This window comes from Penicillium longicatenatum, assembly GCF_028827895.1.
Source record: "Penicillium longicatenatum strain IBT 33135 chromosome Unknown contig_6_segment0_segment0, whole genome shotgun sequence".
Classification (NCBI taxonomy): domain Eukaryota; kingdom Fungi; phylum Ascomycota; class Eurotiomycetes; order Eurotiales; family Aspergillaceae; genus Penicillium; species Penicillium longicatenatum.
The window spans coordinates 5,179,722-5,196,118 of NW_026643123.1; the positions used below are offsets into that span (position 1 = coordinate 5,179,722).

General features: G+C 47.9%; 4 protein-coding genes across 4 annotated transcripts; 2 read left to right on the forward strand and 2 right to left on the reverse strand.

Moving 5' to 3' along the window:
• Window positions 1-197: 197 nt before the first annotated feature.
• Window positions 198-3,261, forward strand: N7484_010127 (DNA topoisomerase 1; the record flags this gene model as incomplete). The annotated part of the gene is made up of 6 exons (XM_057120514.1): window positions 198-252; window positions 465-676; window positions 760-2,274; window positions 2,325-2,564; window positions 2,624-3,073; window positions 3,127-3,261. 6 exons carry the CDS (start codon window positions 198-200, stop codon window positions 3,259-3,261), a joined length of 2,607 nt encoding a protein of 868 aa, XP_056970069.1.
• Window positions 3,262-5,121: 1,860 nt separating this feature from the next.
• On the reverse strand, window positions 5,122-7,198 carry N7484_010128 (uncharacterized protein; the record flags this gene model as incomplete). The annotated part of the gene is given in 4 exon segments (XM_057120515.1): window positions 5,122-5,856; window positions 5,917-6,517; window positions 6,585-6,962; window positions 6,981-7,198. 4 exon segments carry the CDS (start codon window positions 7,196-7,198, stop codon window positions 5,122-5,124), a joined length of 1,932 nt encoding a protein of 643 aa, XP_056970070.1.
• A 5,121-nt stretch (window positions 7,199-12,319) lies between these two features.
• N7484_010129 (ferritin-like domain-containing protein) lies at window positions 12,320-13,737 on the forward strand (the record flags this gene model as incomplete). The annotated part of the gene is made up of 2 exons (XM_057120516.1): window positions 12,320-12,667; window positions 12,721-13,737. The coding sequence occupies 2 exons, from the start codon at window positions 12,320-12,322 to the stop codon at window positions 13,735-13,737; spliced, it is 1,365 nt and encodes a 454-aa protein (XP_056970071.1).
• A 778-nt stretch (window positions 13,738-14,515) lies between these two features.
• Window positions 14,516-15,807, reverse strand: N7484_010130 (NAD-dependent epimerase/dehydratase family protein; the record flags this gene model as incomplete). The annotated part of the gene is made up of 3 exons (XM_057120517.1): window positions 14,516-15,465; window positions 15,556-15,717; window positions 15,765-15,807. 3 exons carry the CDS (start codon window positions 15,805-15,807, stop codon window positions 14,516-14,518), a joined length of 1,155 nt encoding a protein of 384 aa, XP_056970072.1.
• Between the last annotated feature and the right edge of the window lie 590 nt (window positions 15,808-16,397).

The following is a 16,397-nucleotide window of genomic DNA, read 5'->3' on the forward strand; positions in this document are numbered from 1 at the left end:
TATTTCTCGCATCATTGATGCATCGTTCCTCTTAGCATTTGTTAGCCTTCAGTTCATTGGTCAGAATTGCTTTGACTTCATCGTTCTATCAAGCGGCTCGTTTTGTCCGACTCGGCGCACGAGGACATTTGCCTTTGATCATCCCTCGTTTCTTCCATACTCGCCTCCATTTTCCACTTCCAGTACTTCAAACCACGATGAGCTCTTCGGAGGACGATATGCCTCTGGCTCGCGCAAATGGGCGCGCAAAGGGTAAGTCAGCTACCGGGTAATTCGGTTCGATGTACTACGCCCTCGGCTCTTATTTTCTCTGTTGAGGGCTATGTACTTTGCTCGGAATTTCTCGCCTTCACTTCTCCATCCACCCTCCAATCCCATCTTTCTATTCCCATCGCTTTCGCATTGTGCTTGTGTCACTCTTTGTCGTCTTTACCTCGCGCTTACCTAACTTGGGATTGTCCTAGCAAACTCCGCCTCGGCCACCCCAAATACAAACGGTAACGGTGATATTGCGCCCGGTATCTCGGTTCGGTTCGGTGCAGTGCAGGACAAGGACGTCGAGATGAAGGATGCGGATGCGGCGCACAGCGCGGGGAAGCGCAAGTCTCGTACTAGCATTGACAATAAAAAGTCATATGTCGAACCGGAAAGCAGTGAGGAAGAGGACGAGCCCCTGGTACGCCATAACCTGCTCCGATGAGCACGTGTGGATTGCGACTTTTTTTTCGCATTTGGTTTCAGCGACTGACCACTCGACAGAGCAAACGCCGACGAACATCAGTGAAACACGAGGACCCCGAGTCCGATGACGACGTTCCTTTGGCTTTGAACGGACGGAAACTTCCCAAAGCTTCAGAAACCGCCATCGGGGAGGAGTCCGACTCCGATGTCCCGATTGAGAGGAAACTTTCTGCACAGAAAAAGAAGATTGAACAAAAAGCCACCAAGGAGGCTCGCACTTCCCGCAAGCCGGCTCCGAAAAAGGAAACCAAGCCTGCTGCTGCAGCCAAGAAGCAGACCAACGGTGTCAAGAAGGAGCTCACGGATGACAAGTCTGCCGTCAAGAAGGTGAAGGCTGAATCTGCCACCCCGAAGAAAGGGACTCAGGCTAAGGCAGAAAGCGAGGATGCTGAGATGAAGGGTGAGGAAGAGGAAGAATACAAGTGGTGGGAGGACCCTACTAAGGGCGACGGTACTAAGAAATGGACAACCTTGGAGCACAACGGTGTCGTTTTCCCGCCACCGTATGAGCCCTTGCCAAAGCACGTCAAGCTCAAGTACGACGGAGTCCCGGTGACACTACACCCGGACGCTGAAGAAGTCGCTGGGTTTTTTGGTGGCATGCTGAACTCGACTCACAATGTCGAAAACCCTGTTTTCCAGAAAAACTTCTTCACGGATTTCAAGGAAATTCTCAAGAAGACCGGTGGTGCCAAGGATCCCCAAGGCAAGAAGGTAGACATCAAGGATTTCACCAAATGCGATTTCAAGCCCATCTTTGAATACTACGATGCTCAACGCGAGGAGAAAAAGAAGGCCACACCTGCTGAGAAGAAGGCGCTCAAGGCCGAGAAAGATGAGCAAGAAGCACCTTACCAGTACTGCATGTGGGATGGTCGCAAACAGAAAGTCGGCAACTTCCGCGTTGAACCCCCTTCGCTTTTCCGTGGGCGAGGCGAGCATCCTAAGACTGGTCGCGTTAAGACTCGCGTACAGCCAGAACAAATCACCATCAACATTGGCGAGGATGCCACCGTACCGCCGCCTCCGCCTGGCCACAAGTGGAAGGAGGTGAAGCATGACCAAGAAGGAACATGGCTTGCTATGTGGCAAGAGAACATTAACGGCAATTATAAGTATGTGATGCTAGCCGCCAATTCCGATGTCAAGGGTCAGAGCGATTACAAGAAGTTTGAAAAGGCTCGTGAGCTCAAGAAGTATATTGAGAAGATCCGTAAGGATTACCAGAAGGCCTTGAAACACGACCTGATGGTGGAGCGCCAGAAGGCTACGGCCGTCTACCTGATTGATCAGTTCGCTCTGCGTGCTGGAAACGAGAAAGGCGAGGACGAAGCCGAGACGGTCGGTTGTTGCTCGCTAAAATACGAGAACATTAGTCTGAAGCCTCCGAACACCGTTGTCTTTGATTTCTTGGGTAAAGATAGTATCCGGTTCTACGACGAAGTTCAGGTTGACCCTCAGGTCTTCAAGAACCTGAAGATCTTCAAGAAGGCACCCAAGAAGAATGGCGACGAGGTTTTCGACCGATTGACTGTATGAAGCATTCCCCTTGTCATAAAAACCACTTTGCTAACAGCGCACAGACTTCTGCTCTCAACAAACACCTGCAGAACTACATGAACGGTCTTACTGCCAAGGTCTTCCGTACTTACAACGCCTCCTTCACTATGAGCGAGGTGCTTAAGGAAATGAAGGCCACCGGTACGATTCCAGAAAAGATCAAGGCCTACAATGATGCCAACCGCAAGGTGGCCATTTTGTGTAATCATAAGCGAACGGTCACTGCTGGCCATGCCAATCAGATGGAGAAGATGGGCGAACGGGTAGGTTCCATCGCATTTGCTTTGAGGTACACAAAAGCTGACCTTGTTTCGTCCCACAGATCAAAGGACTTCGCTATCAGAAGTGGCGATTGAAGCAGCAGATGCTTGACTTGGATCCCAGTTTGAAAAAGAAGAAGGGCGCATCCTTCTTTGAGATCGACGAGGATCTTACCATGGAATGGATTAAAGATCACCAGGCCTATCTACTGGAGGAGCAGACCCAGAAGATCAAGAAGAAGTTTGAGAAGGACAACGAAAAACGGGTTGCCGACGGTGAGAAAGAGATGAAGGTTCCAGAGCTTCATGAACGCCTTGAGCCCGTCAAGGAGATGGAGAAGAAGTTCGCCAAGGAAAACAAGACTGGCAAGGTTGAAGTTGAAGGCAAAGGCCCAACCGTGGAGAAAATCGAAGCCGCCATTGTGAAACTCGATCAGCGCGTTGAGACGATGTCCCTGCAGGCCCAGGACAAGGAAGACAACAAGGAGGTTGCTCTTGGAACCTCAAAGATCGTAAGTTTTCTACTCAAAACACAACTGTACAAAAGCTGACCGTGACTTTCCAGAATTACATCGATCCTCGTCTTACTGTTGTCTTCAGCAAGAAGTTCAATGTCCCCATCGAGAAATTCTTCTCAAAAGCACTGCGTGAGAAGTTCGAATGGGCAATCAAGTCTGTTGAGGAGGATTGGGAGTTCTAATTGAGGTACCGCTCATCCACATCATCAGTCAGCGTAGATGTCAGTTTGATACAATTTCGTGGCCTTTCTTTTTTTTTGTATAACCTGAACAGGTGCGCTTTTTACTGTTTTGCTTTGCGTTATTGGCATATTATTCATTCTGCTTCCTTTGTCAAACGTCTTTCTTCTAAGTCGGTGCGGGCTTTAAAGGATCCGTGCATAGGAGCTGTCGTCGATCCATAGCTTCTTGCGGGGACTCGTATACACTGAAAAGATACGAAAAACAAAAGAGAAAAAAGCACAAGATGACAAAGATGCACATTTGTTTGTTTTAATTGCATTAGCGATCTTCTCTGTTCACATCTAGTGTTGACATTGTCGATAAATAGACGCGATACGGGGATTGGAAGATCACACTGTATTCTATTCGGCTAGCTCCGCTATATTTACATTTAGAAAAACAAATCCAAAGCTTTCAAGGTTCTAGGTCAAATTTCAACAGTAATGAACTGAACCATCTTCTAAGGTTCTGGAGCTTTGAGGGCTTGGTGTCACTACCAGCCATAGAACCGCCTCCAATCAAAAGTCCGTACTCTTGTGATAATACTAACCCACTCTCTCTCTCTCTCTCTCTCTCTCTCTCTCTCTCTCATATGAAATGAAATAACTGATTTAACTCACTTAGACCTTGAAACATTCAAAGCCGTTAATGTAATCTTGATCTGCCCACCCTGGCGAAAGAAACTTTACTCCGGAGTATACGTTGTCTGTTTCTCTGCTCAGTTTCTCAAGGCTTCGCTTACAGTCGCTCCGCTGAATATCTCAGGTCATAGGTATGCCACATCTCTCAGCTAGGTATAGATTGGGCTTTCCTCAATTAGAAAGCTGCAGCAGAGCTCTGCCACAAAGGCGCCGCAGGACCAGATTATGGAACTTCAAGGAACTTCTGCAGGAAGCCTTATTTGTACTTATGTTAGTTCAGATTAATCTTCATCAAAACGTGCTTATATGTGACCTACTGACATTGAAAGAATCTAGTCTTTTCGTTATTGTATGAAATTCACCACTTTATTTTACTGTGTAGCTCATCATCACCTAGGCAACGGGATATTTGCATGTCATTCACGGCTGTTCACTTCACCCAAAGCTAGCGAGATTATATCGAAACAAGCTCCTGTCAGACAATCTTGAACATGGAAACGTGAAAATAAATCAATACTGGTGGCTATGGCACGGGGTTACCTCAAGTCCGAGACTCACGCGACGCACGTCTGCTATTCTAAGGGTTATACCCAAATAGGAAGGTGCCCGCCCACCTAGGCAAGACTAGTCTGATCGGTAGCCGCCTTAATCAGTAGATGAAGAAGAATATTATGACTTGAACCAAGCAGTGAATAGCCTCTTTGGGATTCGGACTATCTGTTACATGGCTTCATTTTGTACTTAAGCGCGCGGTGCTGCACCTCGTCTGTTTTAATTTAAAAGGTCATGATGGCCTCTTATTCCCACCATCGACCTTTAAAGGTTCTAACCACCCTTCCAATCATCTGACTAACAATGCCTCTCCAGCGTCATGACTACAGTCTTCTCAGTACCCCTCCATTCTTCTGGTCACCTCTCCCACTTTCTAATTCCTTCTCCCCTCTCGTTCCTCGGCTCTGTACCTGACACTCTGCGAAAGACTCTGAGCTACAGCTAACCGTCGGCGCTTTGACTTGACACTGACCTTTATAGTTTTACTAGAAAGTGCCATTGGAACAAAATTTGAACAAGGGAAATTGGTATTTCAAAGAAACGGATTTTAAATACTAATCATGTACAGTTGAAGGTTCGTTCACACATTACCCAAAGGGATTTATACCACAATCTACCGTGGTGATTTTAACAAAGCTCTCCCCTTGTCGACGTGGACCAGCCAAATCCAGCCTCTAGTTTCATCAAAGACTCTCTAGCCAAGTTGTTGACATCACTAAGTTGTCTTAACCCGATCATCAAATTCTGAACACCATCCTGCCTACGACCCGTCGGATTGGCAAGTTGAGACGTGGCGATAGTCAAGAATTTAGCAACCAGGCAGATCGAGTTTGGAAGGAAAGGGTGCATTTTGAAAAATGCGACACGAGGCAATTTTTGGATGAGATGGACGACGTCGTTTGCAGCCTGGTAGGCTGCTTGCTTGTATGCTAATGCTAGCATTTGATCATTGACATTTTGCCAGAGCCTTTCCTCGGCTGTCTCACTTAGTGAGATACATGCACTGTAGGCGAGAATATGATTAAAGAAATCCATCGCGTCACATTTTATTGAGGCGTCGCGTTTGCTGGATTGTGTTGAGAGAGGTGTCATTGTTGCGGCGGTGGCGGCGGAAGCTAGCCATTCATGTCTTGTCCAGAAGTCTTGGGATTGCGACTCTGTGCCTGGGGGTGGAATCGACTGTTCCATTCGTCGGTGTGATTGGCAGTGGCCATATAGGCTTGCCAGCACGACGCATTGGGCGAATGATGGGAGTGATGCATATTCGTTGGTGTTGCTCATTGTTTCGGAAAGAAATCCCATGGGGATTGGGAATCGGCCGCTTTGAAAATCTGCCTCGGGCATTGGGAGACGTGTTTGAATCTAGGAGATGATCAATGAGTGACATGTTCAATTCGGTACCGCAAAGTCAGGAGAACTCACTATTTCTTCGTGCAGCATCGATGGTCGGTCGTTGAGCATACTGGACAATCTGTCGAAAACGAATGCAGCCCAAAGCGTCCGTCGCTTCTCTTCGGTCTCCATCCAGGATTCATCTGATATTGCCATCGAAGTATATGAAGACGTTCCGGAATTAGAGCCTGCATACTCACTCGGCGGCGAGGCCTCGACATTGGGCGTATCAATTTCAATTATGTGAGAGAACTGAATTAGCGTGAACGCATGTCCAGCTGTGAGGAGAGCCTGTTGCTCTGACTTGCGCATGAGCTCGCAGTGGGCAAGGAGCAGCCATGCCGCAATTACTTCATGATCCACTCCGCTTTTGGGATCCCTGGGCATTGCCATCCAAGGGAAGCCGGTCTCGCCTGGTACTTCCTGCACCTCAAGCATGCGGCGGGTCCTCGCATACAGAGGCTCAGTGAAAGTGCAAAATTGAGAGGACATAGCGGCAGCAATGGTTCGCATAGCTGATCGTAAGCAGATACGAGAAGGCGAGACATTTTCATCATTGGCCCATGAGAAATACCGCTCCTTGTGGATTATGGGAATAATAGGATGCACTCGCTCAAAATATAATAGATCCCTATCGGCGTAGGCTGTTAGCTTTCATTTTGCTCCTTCTCGGTCTTTAATTTTGGGGCCCATCATACAGGTCGGCAAGCATAAGATCTGACATGTTCAAATCTTCTCCGAGGGTCATCTGATTTATAGGCGTCTGAGCAGGTGACATTGGTGACAGAACGCCTAATCCGAGGCCATGCATGTGTTGTGGATTAGACGCAAAGCTCCCAGCTGCAGTCCAGGAATTAGCCCGACAGGACGCCAGCGTCCACTCTGTCGGCCGTTTAAATTCAGTTATATTGTCGGTGGAAACCGACCGCGGCGGCATCTGATACGCATCCATGTCAATCCCAGTTGAGCTATCGTAGGCGAGCTCGCTCGGATCCTCAAGCTCTGGAGTTGACATGCCATCGTCGAGAGGTCGGTCTTGGCTGATCAATCGTTGTTCGATTTCCGCTTCATTGGACCTTCATGTCAGCGGATACGGTTTGGTGAAGAAACGGACACGGGAACCTGACTTACCCACTCGAGACCGTAAATCCTTCAGCTGCCCCTTTTTAGGTCCTCTAGGAGCCCTCTTTTCCACAAAAATACATTCTCGGCCCGCATCAGCGCAGATCCCACATTGAGGGCGCCCACGATCACATCGTGCCTTCCGTCGGCGACATTCTTCACAGGCAAGCCCCGGTTGCTGCCTTGCCATGACGAATATGGTATAGAAGGATGCTTATTCGATATAGTAGTAAGCGAACAATAGAGCGAAGTTCGTTTTTCGTCTTTCGTATTTGCGTGAGGGTGCGTGTAGGTGCGTATCAGCGTATTTGAAGATCGGCGAGGTAAATGGAGAGATCTTATATTCTAGCAATAATCAGAAACAAACCTCAAATCTTCCGCGTGGCAGCAGGTGGATCGGAGATCGCCAGTGCCAACCCCCTTCCTGTCCGTATATTCTAAGCCTCTGGGGCGCTAGTACTAGCATTGGCCTACTACTACGACTATTTAGGGGCCGAATGCATTGACTGGGAACCCACTCAGACCCCCACATTAGGATTCCAACAATTGAATTTGCCGGAGTTTTGTCTTTAAAAATAAGAAAAGAAAAGAGAAACATTAGTGTTAAGCACATTTAGTCATAATTAGATATAATTGAACACCTCTATACTAACATTTTTTGTCCCGAGGGCGGAATCCTGTACCGTCGAGGAGGTTGGAGATTGTACTCTGTGAGACCCCGTTGACTAGTTTCCAAAACCCTAATCAAATCTTGATTCCTTTGCCTCTGATCATGACAATCTATACAGCCCTGGAGACTACCGGTGAAGACTCGCGATAGCCCCTACATGGCATAGCTATGTCATATGCGCAAGGCTTTGAAACCATCATTGCACATGGACCCTTAGGGCTTCGTCGGATGCTTCAAGCCCTCAAGCCCTCCGCTCATGAGCTATTCCATGTAACTGCAGAAAGTGGCAAGTTTCAGACTCCTTAATGTGGGGCAAGAATCCTGTCGTTGTCACGGTACAGGTCATCCTCGGGGCCAGAAATGCATCAGCAGCATCACTCTCCACCCCCACAATTCGGCCCCCCTAAGCAACGTCCAGTGGAGGAAAATAATAGCGAGTGTTAGTCACCATTGGCCGCTCCAAAAGGACTTTGATAAATCGGCTTTAACCGATGATCTGTCCGAATTTGCTTACATTATACCACCTCAGCAGATGCAGAGGCGCAAGCTAAACTCTCTATACGTTAGATACGTTGATAAAATCGTATCCTGAAACATCCCTACGATTTCAGACACTCTTGGTGATTGCATCTCAGTCAGCTCGATTTCAGCCCCTGCCTCATGTATGGAAGGCCCCGCTGGTGCGACCGAGACAGATAAGGAAACGCCATTAAGCCACCGATGACATGTTCGATATGTCGTGCTTCAGTGGCTCGTTCCAAATGTCTCGTAGACCATGCCAGGAAGAGCAATGTAGATGCCGTTATCGTAAATAGGCATGCTCAACACCGAGTTATTCCTGGCTATACACACCCGGATATGAATATGTATTCGTAAAATTGCATCCTGTCCAGCTTTCTGATAACCCTTCTAGTGGGCCCGAGTGGCCGACCACGGGAGAACGGTCCGCGCTGGGCCCTTTCCCCATTAATGAGGCTGATTGGAGAATTATAATTACCCACATACTAGCAGGGGTTGTAATGCAGGATCTCAGAACCATAATTAGAAGGACCAGGGCGACTCCAAGGGGTGCGTTGTACTTGCCGCCTAAGCCGAAATGTTCGGCCTTAACCGATAACACGTGGGCTCTGCACCCTAACTGTTACTCTACACCTTGCGCTTCACCATTTTCGACCGGAGTTATTATGTCACTAGAACCTTCAGCGACAACTACTGCATCCTTTCAGATGTTCTTATTCCTTTCTGCAGGCGATGAAGTAGAACCAAGATTTAAGCTTCATCCAGCAGGAATGTCGGGTACGAAGGAAATCGAAGAAATCAAGGGAATCAAGGGAATCAAGGAAATGTGCAGAAAAGAGGAGAACTGTTGGGACGCCAATAACGATGTTCTTCACAGCGAATGACCCCCTCTTTCGGCCCCCATCTCGCTGCCAATTTAACGTTCATCTGGGTGTAAACTAAACATGCAAGTGCTTCCAAAAATACCTGATCTAAACCACGTCTTGGCAACCATGAACCAATCAACGCATCCCAACCCATAGCTCCTCCCCGATATGGCTATTTGCTTGCAACTTTACAATCTCCCCTCGCTTGGGGGCTAAAGGATCAACGATTGAACCCGGTTCATGCACCCAACCAGTTGCAGGAACTGTACTCGAGCTCCTATCATCCCCAAAGATGAAACAGCCACAGACGTTTGAACTTGATTCTAAGCCATGGTCACGTTTGATTCCTCGGCGATGGATCGGCATTTCCATGGCCAAGCATCCTACGAGCACCTGCATGCGACCTACCTCATCTTAGCCATACCATGCGGCAATGGTCATAGCCCAAAGATGAAACAGCCACAATGATCTCAGGCATTTTTGGTCTATTTTCGCCGCGGGTCGGCAAACCCGTGAACGCCACGGGTACTCACCCAACTAGACCCAAAGTTACGTATGCTGTGAAAATTACTGGTCAATAGTTCTTGTCGCATTTTCCCTAATGCCAAAGTAATTATGGAGTACATGCTGAACTGGAATGGGTCTCTGACCCGCGGGTGAGTATTTTCAGCCCGCCGTGGGGCAACTCAGAATTTAGTTAAAAAAGGTCCGTCTTTCAACCCCACAACAACCCACGAACACACCGCAAATTTGACCTAGGGTCTTTAAAGACATGGCTAGCAGTTACATCGTGGATCTTAGCCGGTTTGATCTCACCCCTGTCAGCTAGGGGCCTTTTATGTAAATAGCAAGAGAACTCAAATTAGAAATGTAATATTAACTCATACTAGGCGCTCCACAAGCTCAGGAGATGTCCGAGGGGTATTTTGGTCGCATACCAAGGTTCATCGAGATCTATCCTTGTGCACCCCCGAACCAACCGGAATTTAAACTTGCCTGGCCCCTGCTGCGGGAATAATGGCTCTAAATTAGCTTTTCTGTTGTACGAGTCTTATATTTAGAACAAGCCGTTTGCTATTATAGATGGTTTGCGGGGTATCTGCTAGGGGCCAATGTGTGTGCTGGTCTAGTTAAACATAGTAACTGATCTTACTTGACTCTTTCAAGGGCTACACAAGTCCATGAAAGGGACAATCAGCAATGGTGTGCGAAGTTGAACATATGAAGGTTCCAGAGGGCATTAGGTAGCATTAGTTCTAGGGTAGGCACGACTTCTGGGTCTGTGGAAACATAGAGAGTTGTGCAAGTAGTGAATTCGGTCAGATGTCTATTGATAACATCGTTTTGTAGATGCTTAAACCAGTTGATATCTGGATGTCATAGCTTCCTAGTCTCTAATCTCCGGGCGAGCCTACAACCTTTTTCAGTGAAAGAAAACGCCTAGTGATGCTACCTTATGCCCTCTCTATGGCTTCCACTAGCCTGCCTATTTGTCGGCCCTGAAGGTGATACACTATCTAGTCAAAAGTATTTCCCCAGATCAGTTTTCGGGCCTACCTCATCAATTATGCATATTCACTAAACAGTTCACCACACCACCATTTCTTACTGGAATTCTATATAATTACTCCTAGTAATTGATACACATCTGACACACAGAAACATCTCTTAATATTTCGAAAATCTACCCTAAGATTTTTAATCACAAGTAATTGTCTCGTCACCCTTTATACTAACACATTGATTTTTACGTAAAGTATTACTCACCATAATTCTGGTACATACCCCTGAAGGTACTATTAAATACCATTATATCTTCCTCTTTAAATGAGATTTAGATATAACCTAAAAAGTCGTTGTTTTAATAATGTGTAAATGATGTTAAAGGGGGTGAAAAGCTTAGTGAATGCCTCGGCGGGTCCTCCATAATACATAAACTTTCAAACCGCTCTGTTGTCACTAAAAAGCTATGTGGATCTTTACATTATTTTCTCAAAATACTTCTCTATAGTCACGGATCAAAGTAAAACCTTTTGAAGCGAGCCCGCTCAATACTGAGTGGTACATGCCTTCCCAAAAGTTGGTTGTTGAGTTGACCCTACTGGACCCGCATTTGGGGAAATACTTACGGTCCCCATTGTAGCTGGAACATAGGGTGGATTTGAGCGAATATAAAGCAAGAAAAAGGACATGTAAAAAAAAGCTAAAGGAGCTAGCTTTATGGGATCGGCATGACCTTAATTTTTATTATTTACCTCCGTAATGTCTAACAAGCTGATATGCTTACTCGAAACTTGAACAAATCAACAACGTCAGAATATTGAAGTTTCAAAATGACTGATGGCGGTACATCGCCCTCGACAACGAAATCAAGTATTTGTTGGTCAAATGTTCCAATATAATCCAAACAAGGCATGAATATGCTTTGAATTCTTGGACAACTTAATAGGGGCATGAGAATCATTAGATCATCATCAATCAGTGTCGCGGCTTATCGGTCATGTCGCCTCATCTGCCCAGCTTCGCACGATGAGCAGGATGTCCGTAGATCCGTGATCAAATACGCATTCCAATCGTCAACCTTGAAAGTCCAGTTTCTTACTGTAGTGATCTCATTTATACGCTTACTGGCTGTTGACGTCATAGCAAGATGATCTCTCTGCTCCACTGGTTTTGTCAGATGATTCGGCTGTTAAATCATCCGAAGGGGAACTCTGTACGATGGGCCTGTATTTTGAAATTAGATTATCCGACGACTGCAGGGAAGGAAACTGGAATTTGCTCCTTGTGGGGAAGTTGATCCGCATTCAAGCATTTCATCTCTCGGGATCTACCAGAACAAGGCGGAGAATTAATGAAAACAGGACGATGCAGGACAATCCCTCCTCTTCAACCAACGATCTGTTTTGTCATCCCATCGGTTCCAGACCAGGCGAGCGGCATTTTGGTTGTTGACCACTACCGCTGACTGCCGGTCACCTTCCAGTGACGGAAGCTGTTTAGTCGATCTGTCACAGCTTCATTGACCTCATAATCCACCTTCGTAGCCAGGTCTGTCGATTTGACTAATTGCGCTGGTGCGCTGGTGCCGCCCTACGCTGTACCTGCATCATCCGTAGTTCCAAGGCTGTGCCAACACAGACAATGGAGACGGTCAGATGGTGTGGAAATGCACTTATATAAAGTAGCTCCCATACCTCCCGAGGAATAGATGTTACAATCCAAGTTCTCAAGTCAAATTAGCCTGTTGTAAGCAATGACGAACTGGAATTCGGCGCTCTGGTTAGGAGTCCTGGGCATGATGCCCTTGGCTTCTGCATCACCACTTCGATCGGAGTCAGCTCCTCCAACCGCAAGCCATCCGGCGTCTCTCCCCCATACCCCGTTTACCGGAACACCGACAACCACCGGTGCCCTGACAGCTTCCTCGATCGGAACGGGTGTCGTCGAATCTGCTAGCATAGCTGCCGCAGAAACAACCTACGCAAGTAACGGTGAGCTTCAAAACGCCGAGCCTGCACCCTATACCCCAGCTGGAGGCGTCGGAACCGAAGGCCAGATCCCAGTATACAACGCTAAAAGCGATTTCGACTATGAGTCTCTGGTAATCATTTCTTCTCCCCTCTTATCCACAACAACCATGCTTATTCATTCCAGGCACTAGCACTCTACCAAGAATGGATCGAACTCGACCTATTCCAAGATGGTCTCCGCCGCTTCTCAGCCAAGGACTTCGAAGATGCCGGCCTGAATGCGGCAGACCGCGAGTTAATCGCCTTTATGGCGGAACAAGAAGTCGGTCACGCAACACTAATCAGCAACATGCTCGGTGCCGACGCGCCTAAACAATGCCAATACGACTACCCCTACACCAATGTCCAGGAATACCTCGACTTCTGTCAGAAACTTACTCGTTTCGGCGAGTCGGGTGTGTACGGATTCCTTGGTCATCTCGATTCCCGTGAGGCTGCCACTCTGCTCACGCAGTCCATTACCACCGAGGCACGTCAACAGATGATCTTCAGACAGTTCGAGGGTTTATTCCCCATGCCTGTTTGGTTTGAGGTTGGGGTTCCGCAGTCGTGGGCTTGGACGCTTCTGGCGCCGTATATCAGCTCTTGTCCTGCTGACCAAACCCGTTTGGTTTGGCAGAATTTCCCCGCGCTGTGGATTGAGAACCAGCCTACTTTGGCTGATGCTGGGAAACACAACAATGGGACTGCGTTTAACAACACGTTGGCTCCTGGCATGAATGTCGCGAAGGCTTCTAGTAAGGAGAATCCTAACTCGAACAATGGCGCTTCGGGAGCGAGTGTCACACCTGAGGGATACTCACCTCTTTCGTTCCCTGGGAGACGGGTTGATTTGAGGTGGGAGGAGCCTGGCAAGGCTGTCGGTCCTAATAACAGTTATGTTACTTCGACACAGGCTGGGGAGGCGAAGTTTGTTGCCTGGGCTTCGCAGTTGAACGTAACCTATACCCCATTGCTTGGGGTGCATGGTTCGAGTGGCTATACCATCCAGCCTGATATGGAGACTTATGAGGGGGATCCGGCTGTGAATGGTACCATGTTCATTGCTATCACTGATTCGGATACCTTCTTGACTCCTTTCAATTTGAGCATGATCAATACCCATGTTGTTGCTGGCCCGGCTCTTTATCAGGCTGATTAGATTGGGCTGAGCTTAAGGGCTGGATATGGATATTGAGGTTCTTGATTCATGTATGTTGGTTTTATAAGTGGATATCGCAACACTTTATATCACTTGAGCTTCCTCCGAAGGTCTTATTTACTTTCGGGTTTGGTTGATGCCAGGGGTTGGTTTGTTTACAGCAACCAGCCCTTAACCATGGTATACAGGTGTCCCCATAGACTGACTGATGCTGCCACTTTAACTGACTACATGTTTTCCTAGTCAATGATGAGTTACAAAGTAGAAGAATATAATCCAGGATTTTAAGTCTAAAATACATATCCATTAAGATGTGCCAGCATAAGCCGATGCCATTCAACGAGGGTTAGAAAGATAAAAATGATGAAATAAGATAAAAAAAGGCTCATAATGCAAGATGAGATGCAGACTGAATTGAACGAAAGAAATGGTGGGGATATATGCATGAGAATAAAAAAAAAAAAAAAAAAAAAAAAGAAGAAGAAATAAACCCAAGACCAGAGGATCATTACAGTACAGAAGCAGATCCATCATGCTGAACTGTCTGCCAAACCTCAAGAGAGATGGCGAGATAGAAGAAAGGGGCAAGGGTTCGGAGAAAGGTATATGGGAGACTTGAGGAATCATCAAGGGTCGTTGGGCTGTAGCAGACAATGTAATGCGATGAGATGTCGAGAATGGACGCGATGTCCCAAAAGAACCGTGGACTATCGGTCGAGAACAAATGGATAAAGTAAGAACTGGGACTGATTCCCTTTTATGTTGTGAGTTGGCGAATTCACGGCCACCAGCCCATCCGCTTGTAGCTCTCCACCATCTCACGGACGCTGTCGGCGTCAAACTTCTCATACTTGGGCTTCCATCCTGTTGTCTTCTCGAAGAACGCGCCGTCGATGGACATATCCTGGTCCTTGAGAACGTCGAGCTCAAGAAAAGGACCGATAGGACCGGGGCGCTCGATCTTGCTCCTCTCGATCAGGTCCGCCCACTCCTGCAAACTGACCTCGTTCATGTCGTCAACAGCATCATCCAGGCTCATCTTGGCTAGAGTGGAGACAATCGAACCGAGGAACTTGACCTTGAGGTTGAACACCTCAGCCAAGGCATTGGCCAAATGCTCTTGTTGTGTGTCGTTGTGGTCCACCACGTTGAACGCGACCGGCATCTTAGGGTCTCGGAACAATTCTGGCACCTTCGGGTCGCTCCTGTCCAGCTTGCCAAGTTTCGCGCGCCATTCAGCCGCCTGCCACAGTGCACTGGCGGCATCCCGCACATGCAGCGTGTTCACCTTCACATCCTTGGAGTATAGCAGCTCAAGGTCCTGTCCCAGTTCCAAATGCACACGGGCCAAGCAAATGGCCATGGCGAAGTAGCCTGCGTTGTATTCACCGTAGACGTGGGGCATGCGCAGCGCGCAGTATTGCAGGTCGGGGATCTTGAGCAGTTCCTCCGCAGCCTTCAACTTCCACTTGGCCAGTTTGTGCCACGGTTGCATCTTGTCGGTCTCCTTGCGCGGAGACGAGCCGCTCTTGTAGACATGCGCGGTGGAGGTTTCGACGAAAGCGCGGATGCCGCGTCGGGCGCACTCATGGCCGAGGGCGATACTGAGGCCGCAGCTGCGTGCTTCGTATACGTCGTCAGGCTGGGAGTGGCGGGTCTCGCCGCCACAGTTGATCACATAGTCGAATTGTTCACCATTGGCTCGATCGAAGATTCGCGGTAAGTGTTCTGTACAGGATTATGGTGAATAAGAAACCTGTTTTCTTTGCTTTGCTGTGTCGCTTGGACAGCTATTTCCGGCAGGAGAGCGCCACTTACGTTCACGACTGGCGTCGGCCTGAACAAATTTGTCTTGAGAGCATGCCTCTGCAAACTCGGGGGCCAGTCGAGCCAGCTGGGGAAGGACTTTGTCGACCAAGCGGACCTCCGAGGCCAGGTTATTTTGATGGATGTGCAGCGCCAAGTGGCGGCCGATGAAGCCTAGGATGGTTAGAGCGGGTTAAGTGATGGGGGTGTGTTTCACATACCGAGACCACCAATAATCAGCACGGTGGGCTTAGCGTCGGCCATAGTGAACCAAGAAGAAAGTACGAGCCAATTGCTTTCAAAAGGGGGAGGGGGGAAAGATGAGAAAAGGGAAAGGTTAAAAAAGGAGGGGGGGGGAAAGGTCCTCTCTCCACTGTAGAAAATTCGCGAACGCAGTTCCTTTCTCCCCTGCCAAGCCATAGCGCCCTAGTGACGCCGTTGATCTATAGTTCCTTAAGTGGATGGATTCCAGTGGATTTCTATGTCCTATGAGCATACGAAAAATATGAAGTCGCTGACGTCGTGGAACTGCTAATGTCGGAGGTCCACGGATGCGCCATGGTACTGGGATCTGATCGCCCCGAGACCCATTGTTCCGATCTGGGGTCTTACTCATTGTGCATCGAATAGAGTATTGTCCCTTTCATCGATCGATTTTGCATCGCTTTCTCTGACCTCAATAGCAGCGATTAATTTATTTCCAACTGATCGCCCTACGCCAGGTATGCTGGAGCTCGCTTTCGATTTTAGCATAGATCGACCGCCAACAGAAAATGGTGCTTATGAGGGTATTCCCTCCACTGAGAGGATTCACTTATTTAGCCAAAGCCCCTATACCGTATGTATGTACTCAC